General features: G+C 50.7%; 1 protein-coding gene across 1 annotated transcript in view; it reads right to left on the bottom strand.

Annotated features, from left to right (window-relative positions):
* Positions 1–19,035, bottom strand: part of LOC144761131 (kynurenine--oxoglutarate transaminase 1-like) — a 127,042-nt gene that overhangs the window by 57,428 nt on the left and 50,579 nt on the right. The window contains exon 4 of the mRNA XM_078646591.1: positions 13,982–14,058. Within this exon, the coding sequence (XP_078502717.1) occupies positions 13,982–14,058 (77 nt within the window). The remainder of the gene's footprint in view (positions 1–13,981; positions 14,059–19,035) is intronic.

The raw sequence follows: 19,035 nt of genomic DNA, 5'->3' as shown, positions 1-19,035 counted from the left end.
CCCCTGATGCTCTCGTTTTGCCGGATTGCGCACGCCATTACCTCTATAGAGAGGGCGAACAGCAGTGGGGACAGGGGGCATCCCTGACTGGTACCCCGCCGTATAGGAAAGTCCCCTGACATTATACCATTGACCCGGACTCTCACCCTGGGGTCAGTGTATAGCAGGCTAATCTTCTTCCTGAATTTGGGTCTAAAACCGAAGCGTTCTAGCACCCCCTCTAGAAAGGGCCAGTGGACCGCGTCAAAAACCTTCTCGGCATCGAGGGAGAGGAATCAGTGTGGATCCTCTCTGTTGCTCACCTCCATGAGCCAGGTATGGGTTCTCCTCAGGTTGTATCGAGTCGCCCTTTCAGGGAGGAACCCCGTTTGGTCCAGATGGACCAGTCTCGAAATCACCCGCCGAAGGCGAAGGGCCAATATCGTTGCAAAGAGTTTTGCCTCCACATTTAGGAGGGAAATGGGGCGATAGGAGGAGCACTCATCGGGCGGCTTACCTTCTTTAAAGATTGGGATAATCGTAGCCTGACGGAGGTCCAGCGGGAATGCCACTTCCGATTCAGCGTCTACGACCAAGCCTAGTAAATGACGGGTCAGAAGATCCGCCATTCTTTTTAAAAATTCTGCTGGGAAACCATTAGGGCCTGACGCCTTCCCCGCCCAGAGTTTAGTCATAGCCTCTCTAACTTCCTCCAATGTTATGTCTGCCTCAAGCTCCTGTTGATCAGCGTCCTCCAGGGCCGAAAGTTCGATATGCTCCATGTATTGCATGGCGTCTTCCCTTGTCCCCAGTGCCCTTGCCTCATAAAAGGCCCCATAATAGCCTGCAAACGCATTGGCTATCTGGTCATCCGTTCGGGCCTAACTTCCCTGGCCATCTCTCACCTTCTCAACCCATCGCGCATCCCTCTCTTTCTAGCTCAGCCACACCATGAGCCGCCCGGACTTGTCACCCACATCGTAGAGGTGGTGTAGGGTCGCCAGGGCCTGTGCTTTCGCCTCACCCGTTACCAGATGTTTGTATTGGACCCGTACGTCCGATAATCGTGGTCTCTAGTGGTCATGGGCTCCTGTTCTAAAGCATGGATCTGGGCTTTCAAGGCAAGTACCCCTGCCTGCACTTTTCTCTTATCTTCCGCCAACCGAGTATGTGCCCTGTCGCGCATTACTACTTTGAGCGCCTCCCATAGCGTCACCCTGAAGGTCACCGTCCCCTCATTTTCTGTGACATAAACCTTCAAATCAGCCCGTAGGCCTCTCAGTATGTCGGCATTTTGGAGGTCCCATGCCGTCAATTGCAGAACCTTGTGCCGTTCTCTCCGTCCTCCCACCTTGAGTAGCAAAGGTGAGTGGTCCGAGATGCCTCGCGCCCGATATTCTGCCACATCAGTGATGCACAGCACCTGTCTAGCCATGAATATATAGTCAAGGCGGGAGTACACTTTATGTGCCCCTGAAAAAAAGGAGTATTCCCTACTCTCTGGATGCAGCCACCGCCATGCTTCCACCGGGCCTACCGTTTCCGTTGTGGTAGCCAACAGAGTCGGACTAGCAGGCCTGTCCCTGTCTCCTGCCCTGTCCGCCCCCAAATCCATCACGTCGTTGAAGTCCCCTCCCAGGACTTGGATCGTGTCAGACGTGTTGAGAAGTATATCAACGACCCCCCTAAGTGTAGCTGCCTGGAGTTTGGGTGGAGCATAAGCTGATATGAACGTGTATTCCTTTCTATTCCAGTAGCCCTGCACCCCCACGTATGTCCCTTGTGAGTCTATCCAGGTCTGTGCTAAACGCTTGGGTGGATATTGTTTAATTAGGATCGCGACTCCTCTCGAGCCGGATGTGAAGCCTGCATGAGCCAATACTCTATAGCGTCCTCTTGCCAAGAAGGCGCAGTTCGTGTGCCGTAGATGTGTCTCTTGCAGTAGTATAACCTCAGCCCCAGATCTCTTCACATAGGTATTTACTAACCCTCGCTTGACCTTACAGCTTAGGCCATTAACATTCCAAGTGAGTACCCGAAGCTCATCTGGTGCCCCACTCTCCCCCGCCGGGCTATCCCTCCTCATGTCGTGCATTAAGGGTCAATCGAGGCCATTGTCCTGCACGTAGGGTTGCTAGGTCGTGTGTGCGTACGCTCAACATGTCATGCTTAATCCCCCTTCCACCAACACCCCCCCTCCCCATCCCACCCACCATAGTCTCCCAAGAACCCACAACCATGAAACTACAAAAAACCCTCGCTCCCCCCACCCCCCCCCACCGCCGCCAGCCCCTTCTCTGCTGCCAGCATCGTCAGGGACTCTCGGGTAGAGAAGATCTATCGCCCACCCCTGAAGGTCCCCTAGCACCCCATCTCCCGGACAGTAGTCCAAGAGCAAACAAAACTCCCTTCCACCTGAATTAACTGTAGGAAGGCAAAACACAGTAAACAAAGTGAACTGAGAAAGTTTGTAAGGGGTGTATCAACTTGCGTGCATTCCAGCCGAGCCAGAAACTTCATGTCCATAGTGCCCCACAATCACGAATGAGAGTCCTGGGTAGCATCCTGTGAGGTCCCGTTCCCCCTGGCTGTATCTTGTTCCATCTCACGGATCACTGCCACCAGCGGATGCATAGACTGCATTTCATCGTCCTCTTCCCCAGACGTGTTTCCGACTGCGTCCTCTTCTCCTTCCGAGCGGGCGGACCTTTCCAGGCAGCGAAATCTGGACCCTGCATTCCTCCGACCTCCAGAGAGGCCGAGCGTCTCCGCATGTGGGTGGTCTGAGTTAACTTTGGATAAGGGGTCGTCGTCAGCCTCCTGCGCCCCCTCGCGCCTCTCGACCTCTGTGCCTTCGGCAGTCCCCATGGGGCCTCCGTGGACCGCAGCCTATCTGGCATCTCCCGCCTCTCTTCCATCGTTCCTTGCTGCGGGGGCCACTCCTCCAGCCACTGCTACGCGTCGTCAGGGTGTGTAAAGAAGTACGACTTTTCCTTGTAGATGACTTTTAGCTTTGCTGGGAAGAGCAGCATATATTGTATTTTTAGGTCCCTCAGTTTTGCCTTCACCAAGTCAAAGGAGCGCCTCTGTTTCTGGACTTCTTGACTGTAGTCTGGGAAGATCATAATCGTTGCATTTTTAAATCGTATTTCACCCATATTTCGGGCTTGTCTTAAGATGAGATCTCGGTCCGCAAAGTTCAGGAATCGGGCAATAATAGGTCGGGGTCTCGCCCCCTCCCGGGGCCTTGCCAGCAGAGCCCTGTGCGCCCTCTCTACGATAAAGCAGTTGGAGAAGCGTACTGTCGGGAGAGTCTTCTGCAGCCATGGCCGCCATGTTGTTCCCTTCGATTCCTTCCCTAAATCCCACAAAGCGCAGGTTGTTGCGGCGTGCCCTATTTTCTGCATCATCCACCTTCCATTGGAGTTGCTTGTGAGAAGCCTGAAGGTCCGCCATGTCTCTCTTAAGTGTGGTGAGCGTATCCTCTGCTTCTCCCAGCCTTGGCTCTGCCGTGGTCACCCTCTCCGTCAGGTTGCGAAAGACCTGCCGTAGCAGAGTAACTTCCGATTCCACTTCGCCAATCTTTACTCCAAGAGTGGCCCTGGACGCCTGAATGTCGTCTCGTGACACCTGGGTGGCACTCATCAGAAGCACCGTGTCCGAGCGCGGTCCTTGGGCCTCCGACTCTGCGGCAGGAGGGGCCGTTGCATAACGGTCTAGGGTACCTTGTCTCGGGGTCCGAGTGGTTGCCTCCTTCTTTCCCATGGTGCGCCCACCTGTGTGCTGTTGGATCCTGGTGTCTCTTGGGTCGTAACGAGGGTTTCCCACCTCCAGGCCCCTGTCCTTAGTGAGCCAGGCCGCAGCAGCGAAGCAATGTGCGCCTCCCCGGTCAACCGCTTCCAGTGCCTGAGTGACTCGTGCAGGGTGGGGGCCGGGGGGTGCGGTAGATCACCCTGGTGATTCAATTATCCCCCAGCATTGGCCGGTGACCGACGGCGGGGACGGGAGGGGGGCCGCGGGTGTTTCCACGGGGCCCCGCTGCTAAATGCGGTCCCCCTCAACAAGTCCAAAGTCCCGAGTTAGGGAGGGGGGGGTCGATTGGCTCCCCGCAGGTCTGATGGTGTGACCGCAGCCCCCCGGCCCCTGTAGTGCCAGTCTTTTCTCAGTCCCGCTGCCACAGGGCCCTCCAACAGCAAGCCCCAAGGTCCGCCAGGCGGGTGGAGCCCCTCTTGCTACTGGGGCGAGAGGCACGGTGGAATGGGGCCCCGCGAGCCTCCTGGCCGAGTCCTACCTCCTGCAATGCGCTCCGGCTGCCTCAGTATCTCCGGCCGCCAGGCGCCAGTGGGGTGAGTCGGGGCGGCCGGGCCCCCCTGGTCGAGCACCGCCGCAGGCTGTGGCCCCCCCTCCAGTCCGTTCCTCCGCTCCCGAAGACGGCGGGCTCCGTCGGTCACCGTGCCGGCCTCAGTAGCTCCTCCCGGCGGATCGCGGGGTGAGAGATGATTGTGTTTAGGGGGGGGGGGGAAGCCGGTCCTGGAGCCTCGATTTTCCCAAGCGCTCCTTTCGGCAACTCCTCCGATGTCCCGACCCTGCCGGACCTATTTCTCCGCGCCGAGTCTCAGGGCGCCGCCATCTTGTGTAGCCGGTCGCAGTCACCACAGCCCGGGGCCGCGCGCCGAATCACAGCGCTCCGCGCCTCTGCCCCGCTGGAATCTGGCTTCAATCGGAGCTCCCTGCTGCTCGGGACTCAGGACATGTCCCAGATGTCCAAATCAGGGTCTGTGGACGGTTAGTAACGTTGGATTAATAAAGGCTCGGTGGAGCTCCGCAGAGGCACAACCTATTCGCCCATGTTGCTGGCCACGCCCCCAATTAGGGCAGTTTTTGTGCTGTGGTCGGGACTGAAAATAGACTGAGTGGTGTCAAATAGTTGGTGGTTGTTGAGGTATTCGAGGAGGTGTCTGTTGATGGTTGTCTGTAAGAGCTTGGCTGTGAATGATAGCAGGCAGATTGGTCTTTAGTTGGTGATTATTTGAAGGGTTCATAATGGCTGGGCAGTTTTGTGTTTCCATGCTTCTGGGGAAGCTTGCAGAGTGTTTGTGAGCATGGCGCTGATGGGATGCAGGCCTCTAGAGTAGTTGGGGTGGGGGCCAGGGTCCGATAGGGCCCCTGAGTGGATGGACGCGGTTTCTTCTGGGGAATGATGGGACATGTGGCTAGCATTGGTACTTTGGATAAGATCATGATGCGCTTAGCGAGGTCTATCAGGTTCGCTTTTAAGTTGCTGTAAATGGCGGTGGTGATTTGGTTGCTGAAGAATTGAGAGATATTGTTGCAGAGGTCCTGCGTGGCAGTGATATTATTTAAGCAAGATGCCAAACAAATCATACTTTTGAAGGGTTTTTGAAACTTTCTATGTATGAAGCCTACACATTTTAGCAAAGTTGAATATAAATAATTACTGGTAATGACATTCCCTCTAACTTTCTTATATTTCTCCAAAATTTTAATGTGAACATTCCAAAGCAAAACAAGTTTCAGTTTAGATAATTTAAATAGACTTTAATGATAATTCAGAATTTATCTCCACTATATCTGTAGTAACTTAAAATATATGACACTTAACATGAAACGGGGCTCTTTCACCAGGGGTGTGGAAGATAATGCTGTAGTGGTATAATTGTTTATTGTCAAAAATATTAAATAAAATGTTTTAACTTACCTTTATAGAATGCCACAGTGTTGAAACTTACAGGATGGAAACTTGGAAATATATGGTCTCCTGATCTTGTCCATTTATGAGAAACGAAACATTCTCTGTTTTGAACAATTAGTTTGAAATACATGAAACACATCAGTTTCTCTGGTCCAATCTTGCTGTCCTCAAGCTGCGTTCTCTTCCATATATTGTAGATTTTCAATTCTAAATGCAATTTATACCGGCACTTGTGCTAATGTGGTGTCATTTCCCATACATCTTAGTCATTTCTACTTCCAGGTTGTATCCATGTAATGTACAACAGGCACTTTCCTTTACTTTTCAACTACTTGTGCGGCATCCATCTTGGAATGGTGTGCCGCATCCATCTTGGAATGGATGTGATTGAGCCCAGGTTACCACATCTGGTTAGTTAATCCTATGTGTCACACAAGTAAGTTTGTGCCTTCCATCAGCAATCATTTTGTGAACACTAAAGATGCAATAATTTCACGTTTTTCATAAATGTCCCGTATATTGATGATATCAAGGAGGCAAACCTCCTGACTACCTCCTTGAGTCTAATCCCAATGGCCTGACCTAAGCCGCCATGGTATGGTTTGCAAATAACATCCATAGATGTAGTCCACCAAGTGCAACAACGTGATTTTTCCAAAGGTTGAATGTTTTCGATTTCCTTATGAAGTTATGGTTGTGCATTATTTTAATTTGCTCTTTTGTTGGTGAATTTATTGTTTTTACTTTTAGATCTTTTATTTAGAAAATTCAGGTATTCACCCATCAGCAAGAAATAACAGCATTGAAAGTGGTCTGTAACGCCAAACCACAGTCTTGCAAAACAAATGTATAATATTTAAGCATCTCTGCATAATCCACTCTAAAAATGTCACTCCAAGACAAAAGGGAGTCCTTAATGGGAGAAGATTGAGGGTGAGGTCAGGGGGGTGTTTCAAGTACAAGGATGGAAGAGAGTAACACAGGTGGCCTGAACTACAGTACCAGAAGGTGGAACACTACTGTAGTGTGTGACTACACTTTTATATGTTTAACAAAGGTACCTGTCTTACAGAGAGTGATGCCCGTCATAACTCAATAGATCGCACCCTTCATGAGACACCTTGTAGGCCGCGTATACCCATCTCCCGTGGTTTGTGATCTCCGACAAGACCGCGTCCAGCAGTGAAGATTTGTCTCCTCTCGTTGCTATTAGAAGCCACAGGCAAGGGTTTCTATGATCCCCGAAGAGCTCAGTGGGCCGCGGCTGCTTACAATCCCAGAAGACACTGCTGGAGGGTCATCTCGCAAGGATACAGACTTGAGTCCATTTAGAAGGCACACGTTTGTTTCTTCTGGCTGAATTTAAGGGCAAATGCTCTTACCTTCAGGTATCGTCCATTCTTCTTGGGGCCATATTTCTTAGGATGTTGGAATAGAGGCAAGCGGGCTAAGCAATGACGTCATGTTTGTGGTGGCTCATGATAGGTGCTTCACTATAGAAGACGTTCAGAAAGTACCATTGTAAATCTAGAACTCCAACATCCCCATGGAGGAAGGCCACTTCAGTGGCATGAAGTGCGAGGACCCTACTTTCGTTCTGTAGACAGGGCTCAGCTCAGATCTTCCTCGCATCTCAAAGCGCAAAGATGTGTTTTTGTTGCATTCTTCGCCCACTGCAGCTCAGTCTCTTGTTTCTTCCATCTCGTGAGACACTGGGGGTCGCTTCTCGAGATATGGTATTTCTAGGAACCAGTCGTTTCCAAAGCGAGGGTGCCCCTACGTAACTTGCTCTCGATGTACAAGTTTCACAAACAAATAAGCCAAAACTGGCGACAACGAGGCAGAGCTCCCCTGTAGTCATACATTCTGGCATGTTGAAGATTACAAGTTGTTTTTGTTACAAGATGTTTTCTTCGAGTCACAAGGCTGTGTGACTCCTTCTCTTGGTAATAGTGCGCATGGTCATCGACGCCATCTTCAGATTGTTTTGCCGTGGGTAGACTGTAAGAATGCTACATATGCTAGCAATGAGATGTCCATGCGTTAATAAGAATTAAAGTGCATGAACTGCACCCTACACAAGATTCATGGGGAGGAGGGTTGGCACATGTGAATCTACAGCACAACATGCCAAGGACAGATGCTTACAGGGTAACATAATCTGTTCGAGACATGTGTGCTGTAGATACACATGCTTTGTATTGACTGTAAAGCAGTCCCTCTCCCAAGGCAGTGGTTAATTTGTGGGGGTTGCAGTTGTTTGGAAAAGAGTTCTTATTACGGCCTGACCAACATTGGCTTGTTGGCGTACAAATACATCCACACAATAATGTTTTGTGAAGGTTTGTCGAGCAGACCATGTTGCTGCTCTACAAATATCTGTGTTTTCACAAAGACAAGAGAATCCGAAAGGTATGCCATAGGGACCTTGGGCAGTATCAATTTACTAAAAACAGTGGTCCCTACATGTGGACAAGATAACATACAAAAATCATTAATCATACACCTGATAAGTAGTATGTCTTTTGTCCAGCCGGACAAGAAAATTTATTTTAAATGTTCTGGTTGATAAAGTGAATTTTAAGAACCAAAAAAGATAACAAGTGGGCACAGCCGTGACCCACAACAATCAAGACAAAACCACAAAGAAATGGCCAAAAGGGCAAAGCGAAAATCTGTCTGTATACTTGTGGTCAGTGCTACAGACTCAATCTCTTAAACATAACCACACCATTGCATCAAATAATATAGCATTATCATATTGCATATGGGGTTTTTTAGTCGACGACGTTTCGATGCCTTTTTACATTTGTGACATCATCATTAGGACAAGAATTATCAACATTATTGTTTTGTACAACAGTTATTAACACAATGCCTATTATCGCATTAATGCTGGTTTCCTCGTAGGTTCAGGAATACTGATGAGTAAACGCTGATAGATGTGCTTTCTTTCACATCAAGTCCAGGGCTTCCATCAGGTTTGTATGGATTTGCCAGGAAAGGAGCGTGATGGCTCAATTTGTGATGGCAGGAGCGCTATGGCGAATACGGCAGTCCGATGTTATCTTTTTTGGTTCTTAAAATTCACTTTATCAACCAGAACATTTAAAATAAATGTTCTTGTCCGGCTGGACAAAAGACATACTACTTATCAGGTGTATGATTATTGTATTTTGTATGTTATCTTGTCCACATGTAAAGCTCTACAAATATCAGCAAATGGAACGTTCCCTTACAAAGTCTTGGAAGCTCCAAGCTTTTGGGGGAACAGGTAAAAGTCTTTTAGCTTTAGCGTAGCAGGTTTGGATTCATTTCACTATCCAACTTGAAATACCTGACTTTGACATCGCCTTTCCCCTACAAGGAGGTGCAAAGGCAACAAACAATTGTTTTGTTTTTCTAAATAATTTAGGCCTATCAATATAATACATGTGTGCCCTTTCTGACATCTAAAATGTGTAATGCTCTTTCTGCAACTGTGTCTGGTTGTGGGAAAAACATCTACTGCGATAGCCCCTGCCCTACCGGCCTGTCCCAACTTTGATCTGCCTACAGCGAGAACCCCATAGGGCCAGCAGCCAGCACCACCCAGAGCCCGATGGACCTGCCCTGCACTCATCTAACTCTGTCTCCAGTGAGCACCAGATTTGCTGAAGCCAAAACTCACCCACAGAATCCAGATCCAGGCAGCTCTGCGATTCTGCACCACTGTGCACCCAACACCCAAGGCCCAAGTTCGAGTAGCCCAACACCACAAGGAAGTCTCCCAAGCGATCCTGACGTGGGATCTTGTGATACTCGTCCTCTCTCAAGCTATCAAGAAGACGCCTGAAGCCTCAACCTGAGGGGTCCCCCCACTGCGACCGGAGCTGGTAAGAAGAACCCAATGCCAAAAGACAACCCGGCACCCGATACCCCACGGACTTGTGTGGCCCAACGAGGTGTCCAGGCATCCCTCAAGAACCAAACTTACCTTTCCAGCCGCTGGTCGCCTTCAGGAAGTCTCCCTGCCCAAGCCTCCAGCATCTTTACCGAATCAAAGGTCTCCATTGGCATCCACAGAGACCCCAATGTCTTCTTGCCAGCCTGCACGTGGCCACCCCTGTGGCTATAAGGCAGCTCCTATGCTGATTGTTGGCCTCTGCAGTGCTGACCTTAAGCCCAACAGCTTTGCCCCCACACCTGAGGGGCCTGCTTGTAAGCAGTCCCTGACTGAAGGCCTCCTTAGCCACACTGGCTAACAATGGGCCCGGCACTCCGCACCCAGCCGCCCCAGTGCCGCTGGTTGGGCAACTTGAGTGTCTATCTAGACCTTGGGAACCTTAGACCTAACCCTAAAACTCCCACTCGTAAGTCACTCACTTACCTGAGAAACCCGTAACACCCTTTTCCCCATAGGAACACGTTATGAGTTTTTGTTCCTAAAAATCTGTTAAGCTGGACTTTGTATGAAAGAAAAAGTAACTAAACTGTAAAGCTTGAAACGTCTTACTTACCTTGTACTGTGAGAACCCTGGCATGGTATCTAGGCATACCACACTGAGTAGTTGATGTAATCTAAAAGGAATCCAAAAGTATTCCGAAAGTAACTACTGTGTAATTTAAACTGCTTTTTGAACCAATACAAACCTGTAAGGACTGCATATCAATTCCCAATTACACTTCTTGAAATGTTCTGATTGAAGGTATATTTTCCTACCTGTACCAAGATCTGCATGGCTCTAGAAAATAAAACATAAGTATGCCTTTTTTGTAATTACCTAATTGGTCTGGATTCAGTCTCTGAGCGTGTGCCATCAGTCTTGACAAGCCTCACTGCTCGCCCACACTACCACAAAGAGAGCTGTTAGTATTTACCTAATTTAGCATCTGCTATACCTCTGGGAATACACTGGACTCTGTGCACACTAGACTTTACTTTTGTATATTATATGCAGAGCCAGATTCCTGCAGTAAGCGCCCAGGAACCCCCATGGAGGCTGTGTGCAGAGTGGAAACACAGCTGCGTACTCACTCCAAGTCAACAGAAAAGTCATGGTTGCAGTTTAGTAGAAGAATGACCCTTTCCAGTGGACCCTGAAGAAACCCAGTGGAAGACAGAAGGTGGGAGAGTCACCCCACATATGGTTACCCCAGGAACCAGGAAACCTACACCAGGGACCCCGGATGCATAGGAGCGAAGTGATGTCGGAAACCGCCGTCGACCACAATGGAGGACTTCAGTAAAGATGCCGCTGGAGAAGCCTGTGCAAGAGTCCGGTGTATTCCAAGGGTGGATTCTTGAAGAGAAGAACCTGCAAGCAGAGGGGACAGAGTCTATGCCACTCGGAAGTGATCAGGAGGCACGGAAGAGTAATATCCACCAAGATGCAGGAGTGGTGATGGTGACCTGGTTGATGCAGCTGTGAGGACCAGGTGACGCTGAGGAAGATCAGGATCCATTCACAAGCTGTCCCACGTCGGAAGTCAAGAACCAGAGGGTCGGTGTCCGTGTCCGGCGGGAGCAGCGACAAGCCTTGGCTGCAGCAACAGACGTGGAAAACAATGAAGGAGCAACGTTGGGACCAGCAAGGTCCAAGGGACTCACCAAGTGTAGGAGAGTTGGAGCAGGCCCGAGCGAGCAGAGAAGGCCACTGGAGCAAAAGAAGACCCTCAGGAGGACACACAGGCCGAAGGCATAGGAGTCGCAAGAGGACCTCGAGCAGCTCAAGGAAGGCCCACGCTGCAGAGGATGAGAGGCAGGAAGAGATGCTGGAGGCTGGAGATTCTTGTAGCCTGAACATTTCTGGAGTGCAGAGCCAACAAGCATCGGCAATGGCAAGTCGACATGGTGCAGAGGGGTTTGGCCCAGTGTTTCGATGAGGGATAATGGCCTCAAAATTGCAGAGAAGGCCGGTCAGGCCTTGAGGGAGTTGCAGAACCACCACTGGTATTGCTGAGCCTTGAGAAGTCTGTGGGACGTCAGGAGCAGCAGACCGGTCAGATTTGTTGCGTCACCTGCAGATGCAGGGGAGTGACTCCTGCACTCCAAGGGCGATTACTTTGGGTGTACTTGATGCCCACAGGTCTGCTGCAGATCCTGGAAGAAGCACAGACACAGACGACAAAGAAGACTTGCAGAACAGCGAGACCAGGAGCAGCAGGGGTCTTCCTTGGTGAAGCCTCAGTTTCAGGAGAAGTTCAGCAAAGTCCAAGTGTCGAAGAGGGAAGTGGCTTCGTGCTTGAGTCTTGTAACATGACAAATCTGAGGACCCACCCACAGGTAAGCCCTTTTATACCCTAAGAAAGGGGTTAGGACGACTCGGGGGTCCCTCCCAGAGGAGGGGCAGTCAGAGTGAGGATGTCCTTTGCCCAGTTTTATGCCAGAGCGTGAGCCCAGGGCTCCTAGAACTGGTTCCAACTGGAGTATGCAAAGAGGGCGCCAAATGTGCCCTTCAAAAGAGTCTGGTGGCGCTGGCAAGCGCCCCCCACCCGAGCCCAGTACACCAAGTCCTGTCTGGGAGGTGATCACGCCTCCTTGTGACAGGAAACATATTGTTCTTCCTTCCCCTGCTCGAGCTCAGCTCAGCTGCAGGAGGGCAGATTCGTGTCTGGAGTCGGCAGCAGCACTAGCTTACCAGGAGTACTGAGGGTTTCCCGGAGGATGGAATCATACCTCCAACACTGGTAACGGTGTTGGGGTATGATTCCAACATATTTGGACCAAACATGCCCAGGTTCGGCACAGCCACGATATAGTTAGCCATTGCGTAATGACACTTGGCCACTCATGTATCAAAATGGCTGTCCGCACTTACAAACCCTGAGAATCGAGTCTGGGGTTTGTAGAGGGTGTCCTGATCATGCAGGGGCAACCCTAGACTTATAACCCAGCACCCTGCCTTCTGGTTTAAGACCTGCCTTAGAGATTACTTATAGGTTTTTAGTGTAGTGACCTCAGATATAAGGAAACTTATATCTGTCATAAATGGTGCTAGCCCCAGCGTACACAGGCTGCAATGGCAGGCCTGCAGTCACAGTTTGAGTGGACTCTGATGGGTGGCACAGTACATGCGCCAGCCCATGGGAGACCCCTAGTGTGCCTATGCCCTGGGTACCTTAGTATCATCCACTAGGGACTTACAAGGGTACACCAGTAGCCGATTGAGGAGGTACCAAAGTACTTACCATGTCAAATGTAGGGAGGGAGCACAGTGACTGGGGTCCTGACTAGCAGCATCCCAGCCAGACTAATCAAAAAAACATACAACACCAGCAAAAAGTGGGGGTGACCATGAAAGAAGATCCTACTTTCCCATAGTTTCCATTTTGCTGCATCACATCGCCTTGCGGTTGGTTTTCGAGCCTCTTTAAGAATGTTTTTGAGGTAAATTTAAGTATCCAAATTTTAAGACTTCAGGAGCCAAATTGCAAGATCCATTTCTTTGGGATTGGGATGTCTTAGTGTTCCGTGGTTCTGTATAAGAAGGTCCGGGTTGAGTTGTAGCTTATCGTGAGGGACTAAAGACAGTTCCAGGAGTATTGAAAACCTTGTCTAGCCCATGTTGGATCGATTAGTATCATGGTGAGAGATGATTGAGTTCCCTGACCACTAACGAAAGTAGTGGGAGAGGTGGAAAAGTGTATGCAAATACCCCTGACCAGTTCATCCATATAGCCTTGTCTGGATTGATGGTGTGGATACCTGCTTGCGAAGTGTGGGCATTTTGCGTTTTCTTGTGTTGCAAACAAGTCCATGTTTAGGAAACCCCACTTGTGAAAATATGGTTGAAGAGCATCTGTTGTGAGATTATCTCGGTAACTGGGTCCTGAAATTGCCGCCCTTTGGCTAGATTCTGTGGATTCCACCATTGCTGACAGAGATGAGTGCGGCTGTCCACCAACACTAAATCATAAAGGTGACCAAGTGATTGAGTCCACTATAGGGAGAGACATTGTATGGAAGTGATTTGATATGATGTAATGAGTTAATGGTCTGAAATCCACAATGGGCCATACGGACCAATCTTTTTGGGTATAAGGAAGTATAGTCAATATATTCCTGTCCCGTGAAATTGTTGTGGAACTGTTTCTATTGCTCCTTTCTGCAATAGATGCAGAAAGAATAACAGAGTCAGGAGGTGGGCCCGTCTTGATATCCTGATGGGGCCCTGAAACACGGTAAGGACTGGAGGGCACTGTCAGTTTTCTTGTTGGGTTGTAAGGCTGTGTCAGGACATGAGTCCTTACTAGCCCTACATGGCCGAGTCAGTGTAAGGCCTGGAACGCTCCGGTCAGCTCCCTTACCTTCCATCCGGTGGCACTGAAGGTCTTCCCTGCACTTCCGATGGTCAGTGTCCGCTCCCACATTCCAGGCAGAGTTGCTGCAAACAACACAGAACCGAGAGAATGAGGGGTCAAGACAAGGAGAGCAGATGAACACATGTGAGGGGCCCCACACATCAGACCCCACTTACACCCGAGACTTCCCAGCCACAGGCATACACACACCACCTTTGCGCAGAGGGACGACGGCATGTGGGTTCCACCTCCCCGAAGTGAATGTGCATGCACAGAGCATCACCATCTACAAAGCACCTCTGCATGCACAGAACACCAGCTCCCCACAATGCATCTCTGAATGCACAGAACGCCAACTCCCCATTATGCATCTTTGCCTGCATGCAGCGCCAATATCCCAAAAGAACGAGTTACTTACCTTCGGTAATGATGTCTCTGTAAGAGACATACATTAGTTATAGATTCCTTATCTTAGAATTACACCCTGGCGTCAGACTGGATCGGAGACTTTTTTCTGTAGCATTACCCCTGCGCGTCTGTAGGTGGCGTCGGTTGACTCCGCGTCCGTCATAGGCGTTGTGGTCGCCTGGATGACGTTGGGGTGTCTACTTAGATGCCATCCCTATGCGTTGACGTCAGTTCTGACATGACTTTCTATGCCAGAAGTACAGAGCCTTGCAAGACACTGACCACTGGTGCACAAAACTAGGGTCCTGGAGTCCCTATCCCTAGAAGTCAGTTTGCAGAACGGGGAGGATGGGCGGGGCAGTGAGCAATCCATAACAAATCTATGTCTCTTACAGATACATCGTTACCGAATGTAAGTAACTTGTTCATCTGAAAGAGACCATTAGTTATAGATTCCTTACCTTAGAATAGATACCCCAGCAATACCAACCCCGGAGGTGGGTATCAGAAAGTCCCGGAGAACAGAACGGCTAAAAAAAGTCATTGCTCCGGACTTGGCTATCCAGGCAGTAATGTGTTGTAAACGTGTGAAGGGATGCCCACGTAGCTGCCTGGCAGGTGTCAATCACCGGAACTCATCGTCCCAAAGCAGTAGAGGCTGCTGTCGCCCTTGTAGAATGTGCGCGCAGTCCTACTGGAGGTTCATTTTTCGCCAGAGAACAGCACATTTTAATGCATAGGATGACCCATCGAGAGGTGGTACGTTTGTGCACAGCCCGACCTTTTTTGGTGCTCACATAACCCACGAAGAAAGGATCGTCCACCTGGATATCTTTAGTGCGGTCAAGGAGGACAGCGCACTTTTTGGGTCCAGACAGTGGAGTCTCTCATCCTCTTTGAAAGGGTGCAGAGGCAGGAAGAAGGTGGGCAAGGTGATGGTCTGACCTATGTGGAAAGAGGTAATCACCTTGAGCAGAAAAGAGGGCCTGGTGTGAAAGATCACTTTGTCCGATGAACTGCAAGAAGAGGAGGCTTGGAGGAAAGAGCCCGAAGCACACTCACCCTGCGAGCAGAGGTGATGGCAAGCAGGAAAACGGTCTTCAAGGTAAGAAAACGAAGAGGACAATTATGTAGTGGCTCGAAGGGAGCGCACGAAAGGAAAGTAAGAACAAGAATCAAGTACCAATGGGGCATTATGAAAGGAGAAGGAGGAAAGAGATGAGAAATGCCTTTTAGATATCTATTGACAATCGGAGACTTGAAAAGAGAAGGCTGATCAGGCAGGCGCAGAAAGGCAGAAATAGCCAAAAAGGGGCCTTTAAGAGTGCCCAGAGCAGAGCCCTGCTGGGCTAAAGACAGAATGAAGAGGAAAACCTCTGAAAGAGGGGCAGAAAGGGGATCCACAGCCTTTGTTGTGCAGCATGCCACAAATTTGTTCCAGCTACAGGCGTACGCCCTTTTAGTGGAGGAATGCCTGGCTGCAAAGATGACATTACTGACTTCGGGAGGAAGGTCGAAAGCTGTCAACTGTTGCCGCTTAATCTCCACGCAAGGAGGTGGAGGCTAGACAGGTTCAGGTGGAGGACCGTCCTCTGCTGCTGCGACAGAAGATCCTCCCCAAGAGGCAGTTTGATCAGAGGATCGATGGCCATGCTCAAGAGCTCAAGGTACCAGACTCTTCGCTCCCAGTCTGGAGCCACAAGAATGGCTTGGGTCCAGGCTCCCTTGATCGTCTTCAGCACTCTGGGCACAAGTGATACAGGCGGAAATGCATATAGGAGGCCACAATACCACTTATGATGAAAAGCGTCGCCGAGCGAGCGCCGCCTTGGAAACTCCAACGTGCAGAACTGCTGACGTTGTGCGTTCTCTTGGTGGCAAACAGATCTAACCAAGACTCTTCCCACTCCTGAAAGAAACCTTGCACCACCTCGAGTGAAGAGGCCATTTGTAATCCATCATGCACCTGCGGCAGAGTTTGTCCGCCCTGGCGTTCAGGGAACCTGCCAGGTGTTGAACCACCAGGGATATGCCCTGATGTTCCAGCCATGTCCAAGGGCAAAGAGCCTCTTGACATAGACTCCACAACCCCACCCCGCCCTGTGTGTTGCAGTACCACAAGGCGGTGGTGTTGTCTGTGAACACCTGCACTGCTCATCCTTTGACAGAAGGAAGTAATGCCTTCGGTGCAAGACAGATCCCCCGGAGCTCCAAAAGGTTGATGTGAAGACTGGTCTCCGCCAGAGACCAGAGACCCCTGATCTCTTCTTCTCCCATGTGGCCTCCCCATCCCAGGAGGGACGTATCTGCCACCACTGTGAACTCTGGTTAGGGAAGGGAGAGGGATCTGCCGTTGACCCAATCCTGGTGCGTAAGCCAACACTGCAAATGACGTGCAGTCCCCTCTGAGATCTGGACGTCATAGGAACAATTTCCATGATGCTGCGCCCACTGGAACTTCAGGTCCCACTGCAGAGCCTGCATATGCCACCTGGTATGATCCACCAGCAGGATGCAGGAGGCCATGAGGCCCAGCAGCCTCCGAGTCATTCTCACCGAAATCCGGGATCGAGGCCGAAACATTGGTATCACAGCCCGAATAGCCAGGACTTGCAGCCCGAAACTCCGCTGTATCCAGAACTGCTCCGATGAAAAGGAGCTTCTGAGAGGAAATGAGGTGAGACTTTGGACCCCAGCGAGTGCAGGTGGTCCTCCATAGTCTGGGGGTGGGAGACGACAGCCTGGGGCGCGCCCGCCTTCAACAGCAAGTCATTGAGATAGGGGAAGACTGGAACCCCGATAGGCGCATATGAGCTGCAACCACCGCCAACACTTTCGTGAACACCCGAGGGGCAATGGTAAGGCCAAAAGGGAGCACATAAACTGAAAATGCTTGTGGCCTACCGTGAACCGCTGGTAACGCCTGTGGGCTGGCAGGACAGGGATGTGGAAATAGGCGTCCTGCAAGTTCAACGCCACCATCCAGTCTCCGGGATCGAGGGCAGAAAGGGCCTGAGCCAATGTGAGCATTTTGAACTTCTCCTTCTGGAGGAAGAGGTTGAGGGCCCTGAAGTCTAAGATAGGACGCAGGTCTTTGTCCTTCTTGGGTACCAGAAAGTAGTGGGAGTAACAACCACGACCTACTTCTGGCACAGGGACCCTTTCGATAGCTCCCTTGGCCAAGAGAGCTACAACTTCCTGGCGGAGAAGGGCCAAGTGATCCTCCGACATGCGATGGAATGCTGATGACATGGGGGGAGGCGCAGTCTCAAAGGGGAGGGAGTAACCCCTTTGGACTATCTGCAAAACCCCCCTGTCCGACATCATGTGCTGCCAGAGGGGGAGGTGATGCCAATTCCTGCTGCCCACTGGCCTCTGGTGGCCCTTAAAGGTTGGACTAGGAGGGTTTGGAGGCTACTGCAGAGGGGGCCTGCCCGCTAGCCCCAAGACCCTCGTCGCTGGGTCCCATATCAGACCACAAAGAGGCTGGGTAGCTTGCGTGCACTGTAGCCAGATGGGGTGGGACGTGGTGGGGCACCCCTTCTGTAGCTACGAAAGGAGCGAAGGAGCGAAAGGCGGACTGTCTGGGGCGAGAGGTTGCCGCGAGGCCCAAGGATATGGCCGTAGCCCTAGAATCCTTGATGCGCTCGAGGGCAGAGTCCGTCTTGTCACCAAACAGGCAGCACTCATCAAAGGGCATGTCCAGAAGGGTGGATTGGACATCCCCAGAGAAACAAGCCGTCCTCAACCAGGCATAGTGCCTCAAGGCTCCTGACGTAGAAACCGTTTTGTCCAGAGAGTCGGCAGTATCCAGCCCATACCAAATGGTGAACTTAGCTGCGTCTTGACCCTCAGCCACTGCGTGGGTGAGAACAGCCCAGGCCTCCTCGGGGCACTGTGGCAACACTTGCGCAACCGTATCCCACACGGTATGGGTATAACGGCCCAAGAGGCATGCGCTGTTCATTGACCACAGCGTTAAGCTGGCAGAAGAAAACATTTTCTTCCCAAGGTGGTCCAGCTTCTTGGATTCCCTATTTGGGGGGCAGTAGGGAAAGCGCCATTAGAAGACGAGGCTTGGACCACCAAACTCTCGAGGGAAGGGTGTTCGGCTTTGAGATTATCTCTTATGCTGACGACACCCAGCTGCTGTTTACGACGGGCCAAGATATAGAAGCGGATAGACAACGTCTCTCGGCCGGTCTGCTAGCAGTCTCAAACTGGATGACCGAGAACTGCCTTCAGTTAAATCCTGAGAAAACGGAGATTATGCTACTGGGGAAAGCCCCCGCCATCTGGTCTGAGGAATGGTGGCCACACCAATTAGGGCCTACTCCTGTGCCTAAACAAACGGTTAAAAATCTAGGGATTAAACTTCACCAAGCGCAACCAATGAAAGATCAGGTTGCAGCCATCACAAGCTCTAGTTATTATAATATACGCCTGTTGTGCAAAGTTTTTCACGCGAACCCTGGTTCAGGCTATGGTGACTAAGCAGGCAGGACTATGGAAATGCTCAGCTAGCTCGTGTTGGAGAATCCATACTATCCAAGACACAGGTAGTTCAGAATACTGCAGCTAGATTAGTCCTGAATCGTCCTGCAGGCACTGCCTCTGCGCCCTTACGGAAGGAACTACGTTGGCATCCGACA

Source organism: Lissotriton helveticus, chromosome 5_2, assembly GCF_964261635.1.
Source record: "Lissotriton helveticus chromosome 5_2, aLisHel1.1, whole genome shotgun sequence".
Classification (NCBI taxonomy): Eukaryota; Metazoa; Chordata; class Amphibia; order Caudata; family Salamandridae; genus Lissotriton; species Lissotriton helveticus.
The sequence above is the reverse complement of the archived record's forward strand: the minus strand, read 5'-3'. Positions and strand labels throughout refer to the sequence as shown.